Genomic DNA, 16,090 nt, shown 5'->3' on the forward strand with positions numbered 1-16,090 from the left:
AGCATGACACAGGGGCCACTCAATTTGGTTAAATCCGTTTCAAAATGTAGGTTGTTTTAGTTTGATCCTAAGTAATTATTTTTCTAATTTCGAATCAAGTCTATAAAAAATACACCAACATCTGTTACATCAAAGCAAATTCATGAAAATATAACATGAATATGTCTTAAAAAGTGAATCTATCTAGTATTACATATTAATATATATTCCTATAAATTTGATCAAAGTTATAGAAGTATAACTTACTACAAAATTAAATAGACTATATTTATATAATTTGGTGTGTGTGGTGGGGGGACACTTAACACTGTCCATGCCCTTGAAAACAAGTTTTCTCCAATTAATGTCACAAACTGTCTAAAAATTTGTTGGACGGAATGGGAAGGTAAAAAGGACTAAGTGGACGGAATGGGAAGGTACTAAGAACTAACGTAAGTCTAAAAAAAGGAAAATTGTTCAAATCTCCTTATCCCATAATTCAAATGGTTAATAATCAACTATTAGCAGTACATGCATTAAACTCAAAATGTTTGGTTAGACATGGCTGTAAAACGTTTGAGTTGGGCGATGATGGTGTGCTTGTCATTATTAGCACTCTTAACTATGGGGTTCATCTTATTTATCCATATTTCCCCGAATCTAATTATTAGAATTTTGACGAGTATCTTATTTTATTTGCACACATATAGAGGGTGTTTGGGAGCACTCCACTCAAAATTTTTGAGCTCCATTCCATCAACTCCACCACATTACAGCTCCACTCCACCAACTCCAAAAAATATCAGAGCTTTCCACATGTTTGGCAAAATGCATAGATCCAGCTCCAAAAATAGAAGATCTTGCTGTGTAAAGTCCATTATACCCATGTGAATGGATCCCACTTGTCAGTCTCTTTAGTTCTCCCTTTCTTCTCCATTATTCCCGTGCGAGCAGGGGCGGGCGCGCGGCCGGGGTGGCCGCGCGGCGGGCGGCGCGGGGGGCGGCGGGCGGGGGCGGGCACGGCAGGCAGGGACGGGAGGCTTTTTTTTGTTTCGCGAATCGGTAACTTGTGTAACGAGTGGCAATGGTGGGTAAATACCCACCAACTCCACGAGGAGGTCTGTAAAGTGGGTTTTTGGAGCACCTCTTGAGGTACTCCACAAAAAACGTGGATCTACCCCTTGCTCCACCTTTTTTCTGGAGCTGGAGTTGCTGGAGCTAGACGCGTTTCGCTGTGAAATTTTCGGAGTTGGTGGAGTGAAGCAATTTTTCGTGGAGTGGAGTGCTCCCAAACACCCCCATAGTATCAATTATCTATGTTATTTGTCTCTACTTCGCAATTATTATATGAACTATATGCACGTGAAGTTGTTTGATTTGTTATGCCGCTGTGACGTACAGGTAATTTTGATAGTTTGATTTGAATTTCAAACGAGCTCTAAAAATCTAGCGAGCAAGCGCAGCCTGAGTCGCTGGAACCGGCTTTACGGCTTACGGGCACCGATCGATTCGACCGGTTTCGGAAGGACACGGACGGTCCCGCACCTTCCCTTGAGCCGGCAGACGCACCCGACCGGACCCACTCGGGAAACCTTGCGCGGCTTAGCACCCATCCCGACCTCGCCGGCGGCGAGTGCGTGCCCATGGCGGACGGCGGCGAGATGGACGAGGAGGCGATGCGAGCCTTCTTCCCGCTCTCCTTCGGCAAGGCCCCCGCGCGACCCAGCTCCGCGGCCTCCTCCGCTGCCCACTCCTCCACCCTCCGCAAGCCCCAAAACCCTAGTAACCCCAAGCCCTCCGCCTCCACCGCCGCTGACGACGACGGCGGCGCCGTGATTGGACCCCCTCGGCCGCCGCCGGCGCCCGCGGGGGAGGACGACGACGAGGACGGCGGCGGCATGATCGGGCCGCCTCGGCCCCCGCCGGCCTCCGCTCACGGCGAGGGGGAGCACGACGAGGGCGGCGGCATGATTGGGCCGCCTCGGCCTCCGCCAGCGGAGGACGACGAGGAGGAGGATGAGGACGACGACGACGACATGGAGGATGATGGCGATGGTGGGTTCAATCGGATCCCTCTCAGCAATGAAATTGTTCTGCGGGGGCACACCAAGGTAACTGCGAGCAATGTGCTTCTGCCCTCGTTTATTTGGTTTTCTTAATTGTTGCTGTACTGACGTGACCTTGTATCTTAGATTAGCTCGATTGCTTTAGGGTGCCATTTTCTTTTCTGAGATAATGTAGCTGGATTAAGTTGATTTCAAGAGACAAATCATCAACGTTTCCATGCTGTTTGCTGACTACGGCTTTATTCTAGGACACACCCCAAAGGAGGCAGATCGATTGTTGATGGTGTTAAAGTTGGTTTAAACCATATAATATAGTGAAATGCCAAATGAGTATTAACTGTTGGTTATCTTAATATCTTGAGAAGTAGTGCGATTTGATGGTAAAAATGGGTTTCAACTTTGAATGCCTAAACTTTTAGCAAAATGTCAATTTTGGTGCTCTAATTGAAGCTGATGAACTGATTTTCAGTTACACAAACAAATTACCGTATTTTTTATTCATGAAATGCTAATTTGCTACACATTCTAACCATGTTGCTATAGTTTCCAGTACATGCATTTTACTGGTTAATAATCACATCATTTCTGTCCAGGTTGTCTCAGCCCTTGCCGTTGACCATACAGGATCCAGAGTGCTCTCTGGTAGCTATGATTATACAGTGCGCATGTACGATTTCCAGGGTATGAATTCCAAGCTGCAATCATTCAGACAATTGGAACCCTTTGAGGGCCATCAAGTCCGTAGCCTAAGTTGGAGTCCAACATCCGATCGATTCTTATGCATTACTGGTTCAGCGCAGGCCAAGGTATTCTTTCTTTTGTAGCCTTTCAGAATCTCCCAATACTTTCACGACTATAGCTGAAATGTTGTTATTTACGCTTATGCTTTATCAGATTTATGACCGTGATGGGCTTACGCTCGGCGAGTTTGTTAAGGGTGATATGTATATTCGTGATCTGAAGAATACAAAAGGTCACATTTCTGGGCTGACAGGTGGTGAGTGGAATCCAAAGTCAAAAGAGACTATATTGACCTCATCTGAAGATGGATCCATACGTCTCTGGGATGTTTCAGACTTTAAAAGTCAAAAGCAGGTATTTTGATCTTTATTTCTATTTGCCAGATAGTAATTGATTGTATCTAAAATTATATCAGGAGACCCTTGGAAATATTGGTTTAGTTTACTATCTGGTTGCTCAGAATTCATCGTTATTCAAAACTTTTATCATCTGAAATGTGGATAGCTGAAGCTTGGTGATTACTTTATGAACAGGTCATTAAACCTAAGCTAGTAAGACCAATGCGAATTCCTGTTACATCATGTGCATGGGACCATGAAGGAAAACGGATTGTGGGTGGCATAGGAGATGGTTCGATACAGGTATATATATTTTCTGTAGAATCCTTATTTTCACTTTGAAGTTCAGTAAAATTGTTTGTTGAAATGTTCTCTGACCTACATACTGTATCCTCTGTAGCTCTGGACTATAAAAACTGGATGGGGTAGCAGACCAGATATCCATGTTGAGAAAACACATACAGAGGATATTACTGGAGTTAAATTTTCAACAGATGGACAGATTCTTCTGTCAAGAAGTATGGATAGTACTTTGAAGGTAATTTACCTGACCCTTGAAGATTGAAAACTCCAAAACTTATATTGACTTTTAACTTGTTTTTGAAGGGATGTTAACCATTCATGATTATTATTGAACTTGCAACTTGGTGGTTTGTCTGGTTGGGGTTAGATATTTTTGTTCTGTTTGGTGTAGTTGTACTGTAGCATTTGCCTTATTCTTCCTTCTTTTTTTCTATTGCATGATATCTAATTGGGATACTACATTGGCATATGCAGATATGGGATCTGAGAAGAATGAAAACTCCTTTGAAAGTGTTTGAAGATTTGCCAAATCACTATGCTGAGACAAATGCAGCCTTTAGTCCAGATGAGCAACTTATTTTTACAGGAACCTCAATTGAAAAGGATGGCGACAATGGGGGACTACTCTGTTTCTTTGATAGAAAGAAACTTGAGCTTGTATCAAGGGTGGGGATTTCACCACATTACAGTGTGATAAGGTGCCTATGGCATCCAAGGATCAACCAGGTTTCCCCGGGCCCCCCTAGTACTCAATGAATTTCAACTGGTGAATACTTCCATTTTAATGGATATTATTAAACTTCTTTGTTTTTCCTTTAGGTGTTTGCTACAGTTGGGGACAAGAAAGAAGGCGGGACTCATATCCTTTATGATCCTTCTATTAGTCAGAGAGGTGCTCTTGTATGTGTTGGACGGGCACCAAGGAAAAAGTCTGTTGATGACTTTGAGGTGCAACCTGTCATACACAATCCACATTCATTACCACTTTTCAGAGATCAACCAAGTCGTAAGCGTCAAAGAGAGAAGATACTGAAAGACCCTCTCAAATCACACAAACCAGAAGCACCTGTTAATGGCCCAGGTTATGGTGGAAGAGTTGGAACTACAAAAGGCAGCTTACTGACACAGTACCTCTTGAAGGTACACATACATAATTTCTCCTTGTGTTTTGTATGTATGATGGACTTAGGTTGTTTCAAGGTTCTTTTTTTAAATGTATGTCTCACCTTCAACCAACACCACATATTTTGCCCTATTTATGTGTTATACAGGAAGGTGGTTTAATTAAGGAGACCTGGATGGATGAGGATCCAAGAGAAGCAATTTTGAAATATGCTGATGCTGCAGAGAAAGATCCAAAGTTTATTGCGCCAGCTTATTCTCAAACCCAGCCAAAACCTGTGTTTGCAGAGTCTGATTCAGACAATGAAGGGAAATAACCCTGTGTCTTGTTACCTAAGCTAGCATACACATGTATTCTATTTTCTGACAGCTGTTGACTTATTGCATAAGTCCTGTAACATGTTTCTTAACAATGGAGAAACAAAAGAACATCTATAAGAATCTTGAAGACAAAAAGGTACCACAAAGTTTCTTCTTCCTTTTTAATTTATTTTATCACAGTGGGGGCTTCCTCCGCTGTACAGTTCTCAAAAAAAAAAGGTACCACAAGTCGTTTCAGCACTATGTTTAATTTTCAGAATGGATGGTAGGACTTAGGAGTTCCGCCCACTCATCATTGAAAAATGGATAAGATTTAGTTATTATAACAGTTCACCACTATAACCTCTTTAGTTTATTGGATGTTGTACCCAACTAGTTCAAGATCTGGATAATATGGTTCTGACTTGCGTGTCTTCATAAAAATATCATTGTTAAATAACATTTCTTTTATTTACCATAAGCTCATTGGTATGAATGCATCTTTGCAATCAATAAGTCATTAGGGTATAACAATATTCTGCAGTCTATTCTCTCATTAGTCGCTACTCGCCAGAACATGTGGGAGCAGAAACCCCATTTATCTTCAAGATTAGTATATCATCTTTGATGCCCTGCATTGTCACTTTGCAGAATTAACTTCTGGGGGAGGGAGATTCACTGTTTCTCTTTGCAATCTCATGGAAGAGTCATCCGCACGGGAACAAGGAATACAATGTGGCATTGGCATCAGTTGCGGCAACTTAAGCATATCTCAGCACATTCATGTTGTGGCATTATATGGCCCCTGCAGCGCATTTTGCTCATGCTCTACCCATGCACTCTTAATCATAGTCTTGTCTGTATTTGGGAATTGGGAAGCGTTACCCCAATCCCCAACGTAACTGTTGTGTGGAATGCAGCCAACGTTTAGCCAGTTTCCACTTTGTAGCATGATGTATTGGTTATCTTTTTTTTCTTTTAACAGAAAACAGTATTTCTTTCCCATTAGCATTTATCTGGTTTTTTTTTTGCCAGTGCTGCAACTTGAGAAACGCTGGCACACCCGCTGTGGCATGTTGCTGGTAATCTTGTCAGCGGTCATCTGTTATGTATTAAGTTTTTTCCCCTTAATTTTTGCTGTCATCTGTTATGATCTTGAGTTGACGGCATAATTGAGTGCAATGCCGCGCACGGTGGGCATGCACGCCGTCAGGCTGCCGCCGGGAGGTTGATGGGTGCGAGCCTGTGAATCCGAGTCTCACCTTGGTCCAGCTATGTTGTGTGCCTCCGAAACAGTTTCAATTCATACAGCTAAACCATCTGCCTAATCAGAACCTAACGATTTGACTCTTCCTGAACCATAGTCACGTCAGATCTTATCCGTTGCTACAACTACGAATGTTGTGACAAGTCTTGTGGATCGAAGAAACAGCAGAGTTTCATGTCTTAGACTGCACTTACGCCGACGATAACTAGTTCCACAGAATTTCTCTGCACTCGACGCAGACGACTATGGATGGGGATGTAATTACCGAGGCGGATTCTTACAATTTGCCTTGATCGCATCGCCCACCATCTTGTCAACTTCGATGAGGCTTTGACACCAGCACAGGCTCCAACGAAGGAATTTCCTGTCCCTTCCACAAGAAATTAGGCAGCAAACGCCGACGCGGAAACCAGCAGCTCTGGGAAGTCTGCCCATTTCGAAACTGAATAAGACATGATGACAATTAAACTGCCTTGCCATGCCAGTCACGCATAAGAGTTGTTTAACCACTAACAGCGACAGACGATTCAGTTTGAAATATGAAAGTTGCTGTTGACAAAGAAGGAATGCAAAAACAACGTACTGTATTTAAAGAACCGCATTCTCTATGGAGAATGTATGTGAAAAGAATACATGAATAATGTAATGTAATGGATATGATTAGGGAGCTGACTGTACCAGCCGTTGTATTGGATGACGGGTTTCTTGAAGATATCCAACCATCAAAATAACCCCTGACAATTTTCTCCCTGCGCTGTGGACAGAATGGTCATAACAAGGGAATGATACAGAAATGCAGACCTTGACCTGGATATAAAACTTCTTGCTTTGCAATTGGGACAAGTTGAGTATAAAAGGACAGCCATCCTACATAGCTCAAACACAGAACTCAATTAATCCATATATTCGTCAACAATCGGAGCCATCTTCATAAGTTACAATATCAAAAATCTTCAGCAACGTTTGTTGCTCCGTTGCTCAAAGATCAAAACAGAGTAATGTAAGTTAACTGTTCTCCTTCCCCTCAATTATGTCTGATGTTTGATGAAGATAAACCCTGTCCTATGGGAGCTTTTCTCCTCCTGCACAAAGTGTTCTCTGAGATGCCATTTTTTCTTCAAGCGTAGATAGTTGGAAGTTTCAACTCGTAGAAAACCAAAACTTACAGGTACAGTGAAAACAGAGAGAAAAACTAGGTCTTTTATCCCAACCACACCGAGGGGGGAAACTGCTACATCAGTAGTAAGAAGAGGGTATGCCATTTTGTGAACAATGGCATACAAACCTTAGGTTTCTACAGATCACCAAGTGCAGAGGATACATCCAGAAAAACAAGTGAAAATATTGCAAGGAATGATTCATAACGTATTTGACAATTTAAAAAAAACATACATATTTCGACATTTTAAAAAACCATATTTCAGAAAAGTTGTGTTGCTAGCATGCTCAGCCTTCAGGTTACCTATGTGTAGTTAGTTTTCCTGTACAATCCAAAAACTCCACAATAACTAAAATGGGAAAAAAGTAACTGGCAATATTATGTTCTGTAATAAAGTTCTCAATAAGATTGATTCATATATCCTCACTGTTTCAAGACAGATATTAGAATGGGGAAACTACCGGCAGCAATCGGCAGGTTCTTCTGCTTTGTACAGGTGAACCAGTCAACAGTAGGCATCAAAGAGAGATTTGGGAAGTTTGAGGAAGTCCTCAATCCTGGATGCCATTTTATGCCATGGATCATTGGAAACCGAGTCACTGGTCAGCTCACACTAAGGCTTAGGCAGCTTGATGTCCGCTGTGAGACAAAGACAAAGGTACTGTGATATCTAACTTTTGACATCTCACAAGTCAGATTCAGCTTCCATGTTCATCATAGAGATTTGTTAATTGTTATGATACCTATTAGATTTTACCAACTATTTTCAGATAGGATTATTCTGATCTTCTGCTCCACTTATTTACCATTGTTTCTGAATACAATTTCTGAACTTATTTTTATATATGTATCCTCTCACAGGATAATGTTTTTGTTACTGTTGTTGCATCCATTCAATACCGAGCAATGGAAGACAAAGCAAGTGATGCATACTACAAGCTCAGCAACCCGAAAGCTCAAATTCAATCATATGTCTTTGATGGTAAGGCTAATTTCTAGTGTGCTCCATTTCAAATAGTTGTCCAAACTGCCCCTGTGTGGGGATACAAAATCAAAGTAGTGGACATTGTTCAATAGAATTGCAGTTTTGACCATTTTATCCTATGAAATACAACTCATTTGAAACCCTTCACATCTTTTACAGCATTTATAGGATCAAAACACTGTTATAATCATAACTACACTCCTTTACCCCCTTAATGAAAAAAAAAACTAAACTGGGGTCAAGGATCCAGATAATAATTGGAGTTGACAATGCTAAAGATGAAGTTTTTTATAAGGACATATACAAAAGTTTAACTAAATGCTCAGATGTTCTATAATATAATAACAAGACATATCCAATTGAATCTCACATGGTCTCTTTCTTACAGTTATAAGGGCAAGTGTTCCCAAACTAGAACTGGATGATGCTTTTGAGCAAAAGAATGAAATAGCAAAAGCTGTGGAGGAGGAGCTTGAGAAGGCAATGTCTGCTTATGGTTATGAGATTGTGCAGACACTCATTGTTGATATAGAACCAGATGAGAAAGTTAAAAGGGCTATGAATGAAATTAATGCTGGTATGTGTCCATCTACATTGGTGAATCTTGCTTTTGGGCTATGATGAATGTACTCATAGAATTCGCAAATGACCTTAAAGAAAATTTTCTATTGACTCTTAGTACGATTTAATCTGAAGAGTTAGTAGAGATTATGTTAATTTCAGTATATCAATCAGTAATCCATCTAAAATCCTAAGTTTGGTTCTGTAAAGAGAAACATATCACTCACTTGACATCACAGTAATATACTGCAATCCAGTGTTTAGTACTAACCACCTTTTTCTCGTCATTTTTTTTCAGCTGCAAGACTCCGTGTCGCAGCAAATGAGAAGGCAGAGGCAGAGAAGATCATTCAGATCAAAAGGGCTGAGGGTGAGGCCGAAGCCAAGTATCTCTCTGGCCTTGGCATTGCAAGGCAGCGTCAAGCCATAGTTGATGGGCTAAGAGATAGCGTGCTTGGCTTTAGTGGCAATGTGCCTGGGACTTCAGCTAAGGATGTGATGGATTTAGTTCTGCTCACGCAGTACTTTGACACCATGAAAGAGATCGGAGCAGCATCCAAATCTTCTGCAGTTTTCCTCCCACATGGTCCTGGTGCTGTTGCAGATATTGCCAGTCAGATTCGTGATGGATTTCTTCAGGCATCTACTCAGCAGGCAAAGTGATAGATTGCATTGAAAGCGAAAATTCCATTAAACATGAATCTAGATTGGCAAGTTTTCCTGCTACTTTGTCATAATTGAGTGGGCTTTTACATGCCTTGAGAATATAGTGTGAGATTGTTAAAGTATCAAGCTTGTATAGTTTGTGCTTATAGAATAGGTGTTCTGTGTACAGATGCCTCATATAAAGAATGAAGTGTGAGCACCTTACAAGAATCTAGTTAATTATTGTGGTGTGAATGTGTGGGCATACGAGAGCTCTAAAATATAATGTTGTCGTATCTTTTGTAACTTCGATACACAGCTTTGATTTCAGAGACTTGAGTAGTCAATTTGCAAGGTTACACATCTAATCTTATCATATTTTGCCAGATAGCTGCACCGGCAAGCAAAATTTGCATTATTAAGCCAAATAGGAAACCGAGGGTTACAACTAAGTAAATTAGATCAACCACATCAATCAAATGGCACTGCATTGTGCATGAAAACATTTCCATTTAGCCAGTTTGGTATTCTCAGGTTATCAAAACCTGGAGATTGAAATATTGGCACCTCAAATTTTTTCCATTTCATTTCAACATTTCACACGCTCAGGATAGCTTTACATGAAACAAGTCAAATTCTCTATTCAGAGCTTGAAGTTGGCAACATTTCTTCCAATAACATACTAGTCAGAGCTATAATTTAGCGGCACTACCATCTCCCTGTACTGAACCAATTAGGTAAAAATAAAGCTACTAGTCATTAAAAATCTACCCTGCCTTTGCAAATTGCAATCCCACGCGAACCCATCAACAATTCCTTCGTACCTGAGCAGAGGAAACGCGCCGTGCGTTAGTAGGGGTGGTCTTTCTTGGAGAAACCTTCCTCCGGCCAGTAGCTCAGCCACGCGAACATGGGTCCCTTCGCCATGGCCAGCTCCAGGATGTCGGCGGCCGCCACCCCCGCCTCCACGTCCCTCCCGACCACCCTCACCGCCTCGGCGAGCCGGTCTTGCCCCCTCCCTCGTGCCCCGTCAGACGCCGGAGCCTGCGCTACGGCATTCCTCCTCCCGCCACCGCCTCGCCCGCCGCTCGCCACCGTCCTGTCGCCGCGCGCGGCCCGGGCCCTCCCGCTGGAAGGAGGCGGGGAGACGTGGAGCAGCGTGGAGGGGAGCGCGCGAGGGACGGACGCGGGGACCGAGGAGGTGGAGGGATCGCCGTCGCCGGCGGGCGCCGGTGGGGGTGAGGGCAGCGGCGGCGCGTCCGCCATGGCTTCGCGGGAAAGGCCGCCGCTGCTCGCATTGGCGCGGTTTTTTTCTTTTATTACCCAGATGCGTGGACTAATTAATTTAGGATGGGGATTCCATGGCCCAGTAGGCCTTGCTTGACGAAGCATGTGAAAGACTGAAAGCCCATTTCTAACCGAACACCATGTGGACATTCGCCGCCGTGGTCCCGTAAAAACAACCTTGGAGGATTTGAGCAGGCCCACTTCTAGACCTTTCTGACCTGATCTCCTTCCTCCATCGGACGGAGGACGGAGTAGGACAAGTCCACTCGCAACTCTAACCTCTTTCCACGTCAACCCGCCGTCCGCATCTTCATCTCCATAGCTTCCTTCCCGGGCACGATTAAGAAGGTGTTCATACAAAGTGATAAATTTTAGGAGGAAGGTTCAAACGCTAATTAGGAGGACTAAATATGAGCTAATTATAAAACTAATTGCATAATCTCTATACCAATTCGCGAGACGAACCTATTAAACCTAATTAATCCATCATTAGCAAATGGTTACTGTAACACCATATTATCAAATGGATTTAATAGATTCGTTTTGCGAATTAGACTCCATCTGTACAATTAGTTTTATAATTAGATTATATTTAATACTCATATATAAACATCCGATGTTAACAGGCAGGAGGGTGTATAATCCACCCTGCTCCGCTTGTCATCACCCGCACGTCGGCGCATGCACCGCTCCGCTCGCTTACTTGTCGTGCTGAGCCGCTCAACTCCGCTTTCCCCCCCTGCTCCGCCTCTCGATTCCCTATCGTTGCCTCCCCATGTCCGCCGCGACCGCGATCCTCGCCGCCGCTCGCTCCCCGGCGGCCGCGCTTCACCGCCTGCACCTCCGCGCCCCCGCGGCCGCTCCCCTCCGCGTCCCCGGTCTCCGCGCCGGCCCCGGATACCGGGGCATTGCCATGGCCGCCGCGGCGCATGCACCCGTCCCCGCCGACCCGCTTCCCAAGGTACGAACACGCCGCCGCGTAAGCTCGTGCTCTCCTTCTGCTCGCGTCGCAAAGGGATGGGAGGGACGTATTTTAGGCGGTGTTTGGATCCTTAGCTAAAGTTTATGCAATTTGTCATTAGCCTATGTTTAATAATTAATACTCCTAATTAGCATCCAAACTTCCGATGTGACCGGGCTAAACTTTAGCCAAGGATCCAAACACCCTCTCAGTCTCGAGTCCTTTTTCTCTTTATACTGATCTTACGGATGTCACTGGCCGATGAGTAATTTAGTTCGTCGTGTGCTTTCGGGGACCACGTTTGGTAGCACCTCTGCCTGCACTCTGTTGCTGATGCAGCTACGCACTACTGTTAGCTTGTTAGTGTCAGAGGGACAGTGATCTCAGGTCTCAAATTTGGGAGGGTACAATTTCGTTGTACCATGAATCAGTAGCATAGAAAGAGAAAGACATCGAGGGGGGATAGTCGACGAAGTCCAAACATATGCTTTGTTTGATGATTCCATCGATTCGCATCATTAAGAAAGAAATAATCCATTGATCGGAGTGCAGCTTCAAGAAAAAAAAAATGGTCCACACTCCACAAAGTCATCGAAGATAAACCTTTTGGACTTAATAATTGGCGGTTAGCAAAGTATGCTCCAGCTGAGGCTTTTACTTTTGGTACCTTTGTAGTGGCAGTGTCTTGGCTCCTGACTCTGATGGGTGCAAAATTCATGTAGACCCATGCTGAGGCATGAGATGATGTAATTTCTGTTGGCTGCTCATGAATACTAGCTGAAGATCTAAATACTGTAACGATGGAACACACAACTTTTTTGTACAAATTTTGTTTTTGTTCTGCTTTATTAAATATATTTCCCCCAAATTTCTGAGGGAAAAATGGAGTGATTCTCTTAATTTTCTTGTATTTCAGGGTGCTGATTCTTTTTTCCGAACAGTTATCTCAAACATGGAAAAGGTTTATTTGAGCAGGAATCCAACAGCCAAAACCATTTTGGAGCTTGTCCGTTCTTATGATGGTGACCACATTTGTTATGATCACCTTGCTTTCCGGACATTTGGGGTGAGTTCTGAGTGCTAGTGTAAATTTAGTTATATAGTCTCCCTGTATGCTTTCTACATAGTGTGAAATTGTGCAGTATTGATTATGGTAAATATAAGTAATGGATCTATCTGTTACAACTGCAGGTTGATGGTTATGGTATAAATTCACTTGCTGAATTTTTCACTGATTTTGGTTATCTACCTCGTGAAGAATTAAGATTTCCAGCAAAAAAGCTTAGAGCAATATGGTTTTCCCCTCCCACCAATGATGGCACTGGAACTGGTATTTATGGACCTTTGCCAAGGATATTCATTTCGGAACTTCTTGTGGATGAGTTGAGTGCTCAAAGCCAGGTAAATTCCTGACTTTCTGCTTCACTTATTTCATCCATAGATTATCAAAATGAAGAGTCGCACATTTCATGTTTAGTTTGAATTAAGGATTTGAAATGTATCGCAAAGACATTGCATGCTTGAGGAGGAAAGGAGGGGTGGTAAAAAAAAAGTCAAATATAAATGATGTAAAAGACTGTAACTCAAAACTCCCATTGATTACAAATTCGTCTAGGATTAAAACAACACTAAGAAGTAACTAGGTTTCTGAAGGATCCAAATTGCTTTCTGGGTTGCATGCCTTTCTGCTTGTTTTTGCATCTCCGACGGATGGCAGTGCCGCAAATAGTGCATAACCTCTGATTAGGCAGGCTAGGAGGCTGATCTGCCTAGGCAGCTATAGCAGAAGGGTGGTACTTAGTACCTACGTGGGTTAGGTGATTGATTTTTGAAATAGAGGCATTATATATTTTATACCTATTACGAGATCAGACTGTTAATCATGTATACCTATTACATGGGTTAGGTGACTGTTAGTCAGGCAGGGGATAGGATGTATCTTCTAATAAGTCTCTCTTTATGTTTACCCCTTAGTCCTTTACTCATGTCGATATCTTTTGTTTACCAAACAAATTCATCAGGTTATTTTTATGTACAGGAAATTATCCACAAGTACATTAGAACTTCTGGCAAAGGAAACAAACATGCTGCTCTTGCAAGTATATCTGGGGAGCTGACATGGGAGACGCCCATTTATTCAGATTTTCAGGTTTTGTCTAGGTACAAACATGCTGCTCTTGCAAGTAATGCTGCTTTTGCTTCCTTATTCTATTGACATCTGTGCTTTCTTCATTCTTGTTTTTGGACAACAGGGAAAGTGAATATGCTGCATGGACTCTTGTTAATGGCTATGCACTAAATCATGCCACAATTTCCACACATCGCCTAGAGTCGGATATCAGAAATATTAATAAGTTCAACAAATTTGTGGAGGTCAATGGTTTCAAGTTAAATTCAGAAGGAGGGATTCTGAAAGGTCTGTTTTTGATATCTGTTCCATCAGATTACATTTAGTAGTTAGTGGATGCTGATATATTACCTTTAATTTTGTATATGCCCTATATGATTACACTGAACATTGAATGCATATTTTGCTTGGCAATGTCACAGATAACTGCATTCTCTGGTACTTGATTACGTAGTGTAGTTTGACCATGTTGAAGTGCACATGTTTTTAGATAAATAAATACACATGTTATTCAGAGAAAGTTATTAGCACTCCTGTCCTGTCGAAATAAAACCCTGCTCTTCCCACAATTGCAGGCAAGGTATTTCAGGCATATGCAGCTAACTTCTATGTTACCATATTACCTTGACCTGAGTCCTGGGAAGATCAATGTCTCCATTAGTCTTGATGTACAATGTATGGGCCAATATGGGCCTAGAATTGATTGGCCTAATATATATACTCAATACTCATGGTCATTCCATCCTCTTTGCAATCATTTGGCATTCATATAGAGCTATGTACTATTTTTACTATGTGTATCAGTTCAAAAAACAACAGCTAAGGTGCTAAAACTCCGATTGGTGTTTCTGCCACCAACCTGTTCAATGTAAATGCTTCTATTTGCTTCTAATATAATCCCCAATAGTTCAATTATTCAAAAGAAAAACAAAGTCTGAAAAAGCCAAGTGGGCAATTTTACTGTGTTCTTTCCCCTGGAAAGCTTTAAATAGTTCCTGTTTTGGCTAAGATTTGGTCGCTTGAACCCTAGTGCATAGCATATCTTGGATTTTTTTTGCATGAAGTGTACATGTTTCTTATTATTGTTCCATGTTTTGTAAAGAAGCTAAGTTGCATGCTTACCCCCTTTTATGTGATCATAGTGAGTCCTGATGGTCTCCTTCAGCAAAGTTCAACAGTAGCTGATTCATCATTGTTTACGTTTGCTGATGGAAAAACTGAGTCTATTCCTCGATCCTATATTGAGTTTGCTGAACGCCTACGGCTACCACAGTTCAAAGATTTGCAAGATGAAGAGGTTTGCATAATTTTCTCACTGATTCATACCTTCTTTTGTTACATGACACAAACATTGAAGAGCATCACTTAGAATTTTGATTGTGAAATATTCTGTTTCCTGCTGATAAGTTAACATGGGGGATGTTTTGCTCCAAGCCCTACATGGTTACTGTATAAATGTTGTTTTCTTTTGAAATATTAAATTATTGGTAATAATTATTATATGAATATTTTAGTTCTGCGACTTAAATAATTCTCCTGAATATCAGCAATCCCTCCTATCCACTGTTCTCTTTATCGAACTTTTGGGTTGTCCTGTACTACGTATATTGGTTCCCTGAAGAACTCATGCTTATACTCTTTACCTGCATCAAAAACCCTAATCTGCTAAACAAAATGCTCTTTTTGTAATTTTGTAGGTGAAAGAACACCATAGGCGCGATGGTTTTGAGGTGGGCAACGCAGACAAGATATTTGAGAGCACGTCGAAGGATCAGCTGACCCGGAGATCTGCATAAACAGTGAACTCTTGATGAACTGTTTCTGCATGTGATCCAATGTGTCTCTTGGAAGTGTGTTGGAGGCATGCGTTGTGTAAATGATTGTATCCACCTGGATAAAATAAAACATGAGAATCAATAAATAGTGAGTGTTTTCTAATCTACATCCTGTGTTGAATCTGAAAATTAGCTACCGTCATCGGCTTGTCGCTTCCTTTTTGACCCTACAATGGTTCACCAAGTCTAAACCCATTTCTGGGAGTGGGGGTGGCATGCAGGGTTTCATGTTCTAGAATAAACATGGAACGCACAGTAGGGGCTTCCCCTACTTCTCTCCCCTCAAAAAAAGAAAAAAAGGGGAGAGGAATAAACATGGCTGGATGACCAGTTCCACTTTCCAAGAAAACGCTGAGGACATCCTAGCACTTATGGTTAATTTGTGTTCGGCGTCCTTATAGCGCTAGGGCAGC

The 16,090-nt window shown here is 42.1% G+C and overlaps 4 protein-coding genes across 6 annotated transcripts; 3 read left to right on the top strand and 1 right to left on the bottom strand.

Annotated features, from left to right (window-relative positions):
• Positions 1 to 1,509: 1,509 nt before the first annotated feature.
• LOC101755938 (WD repeat-containing protein 70) lies at positions 1,510 to 5,980 on the top strand. Its single transcript, XM_004982888.4, has 9 exons — positions 1,510 to 2,090; positions 2,639 to 2,851; positions 2,940 to 3,140; positions 3,320 to 3,427; positions 3,525 to 3,662; positions 3,902 to 4,153; positions 4,247 to 4,567; positions 4,699 to 5,006; positions 5,501 to 5,980. The coding sequence occupies exons 1-8, from the start codon at positions 1,623 to 1,625 to the stop codon at positions 4,864 to 4,866; spliced, it is 1,869 nt and encodes a 622-aa protein (XP_004982945.1). The 5' UTR covers positions 1,510 to 1,622; the 3' UTR covers positions 4,867 to 5,006; positions 5,501 to 5,980.
• Positions 5,981 to 6,969: 989 nt separating this feature from the next.
• Positions 6,970 to 10,773, bottom strand: LOC101756342 (forkhead box protein G1-like). 2 transcript variants are annotated; one of them, XM_004982890.3, is made up of 2 exons: positions 10,291 to 10,773; positions 6,970 to 7,198 (listed from the first exon to the last, which is right to left on the bottom strand). In XM_004982890.3, exon 1 carries the CDS (start codon positions 10,730 to 10,732, stop codon positions 10,316 to 10,318), a length of 417 nt encoding a protein of 138 aa, XP_004982947.1. In that variant the 5' UTR covers positions 10,733 to 10,773; the 3' UTR covers positions 6,970 to 7,198; positions 10,291 to 10,315. The 2 variants fall into 2 exon arrangements, with proteins under 2 accessions (XP_004982947.1, XP_004982946.1); XM_004982889.2 differs by lacking the exon at positions 6,970 to 7,198 and adding an exon at positions 8,907 to 9,416.
• On the top strand, positions 7,008 to 9,825 carry LOC101757023 (hypersensitive-induced response protein 1). Of its 2 annotated transcripts, XM_012842565.2 has the most exons (5): positions 7,008 to 7,116; positions 7,716 to 7,933; positions 8,137 to 8,257; positions 8,649 to 8,837; positions 9,120 to 9,825. In XM_012842565.2, the coding sequence occupies exons 2-5, from the start codon at positions 7,724 to 7,726 to the stop codon at positions 9,482 to 9,484; spliced, it is 885 nt and encodes a 294-aa protein (XP_012698019.1). In that variant the 5' UTR covers positions 7,008 to 7,116; positions 7,716 to 7,723; the 3' UTR covers positions 9,485 to 9,825. The 2 variants fall into 2 exon arrangements, with proteins under 2 accessions (XP_012698019.1, XP_004982948.1); XM_004982891.2 differs by lacking the exon at positions 7,008 to 7,116 and having other exon boundaries at positions 7,210 to 7,933.
• A 637-nt stretch (positions 10,774 to 11,410) lies between the features above and the next one.
• Positions 11,411 to 15,784, top strand: LOC101757680. Its single transcript, XM_004982893.2, has 7 exons — positions 11,411 to 11,714; positions 12,631 to 12,780; positions 12,906 to 13,115; positions 13,753 to 13,874; positions 13,967 to 14,130; positions 14,985 to 15,139; positions 15,540 to 15,784. The coding sequence occupies exons 1-7, from the start codon at positions 11,529 to 11,531 to the stop codon at positions 15,636 to 15,638; spliced, it is 1,086 nt and encodes a 361-aa protein (XP_004982950.1). The 5' UTR covers positions 11,411 to 11,528; the 3' UTR covers positions 15,639 to 15,784.
• Positions 15,785 to 16,090: the final 306 nt, after the last annotated feature.

Source organism: Setaria italica, chromosome IX (genome assembly GCF_000263155.2).
Source record: "Setaria italica strain Yugu1 chromosome IX, Setaria_italica_v2.0, whole genome shotgun sequence".
In the NCBI taxonomy this organism is placed as follows: domain Eukaryota; kingdom Viridiplantae; phylum Streptophyta; class Magnoliopsida; order Poales; family Poaceae; genus Setaria; species Setaria italica.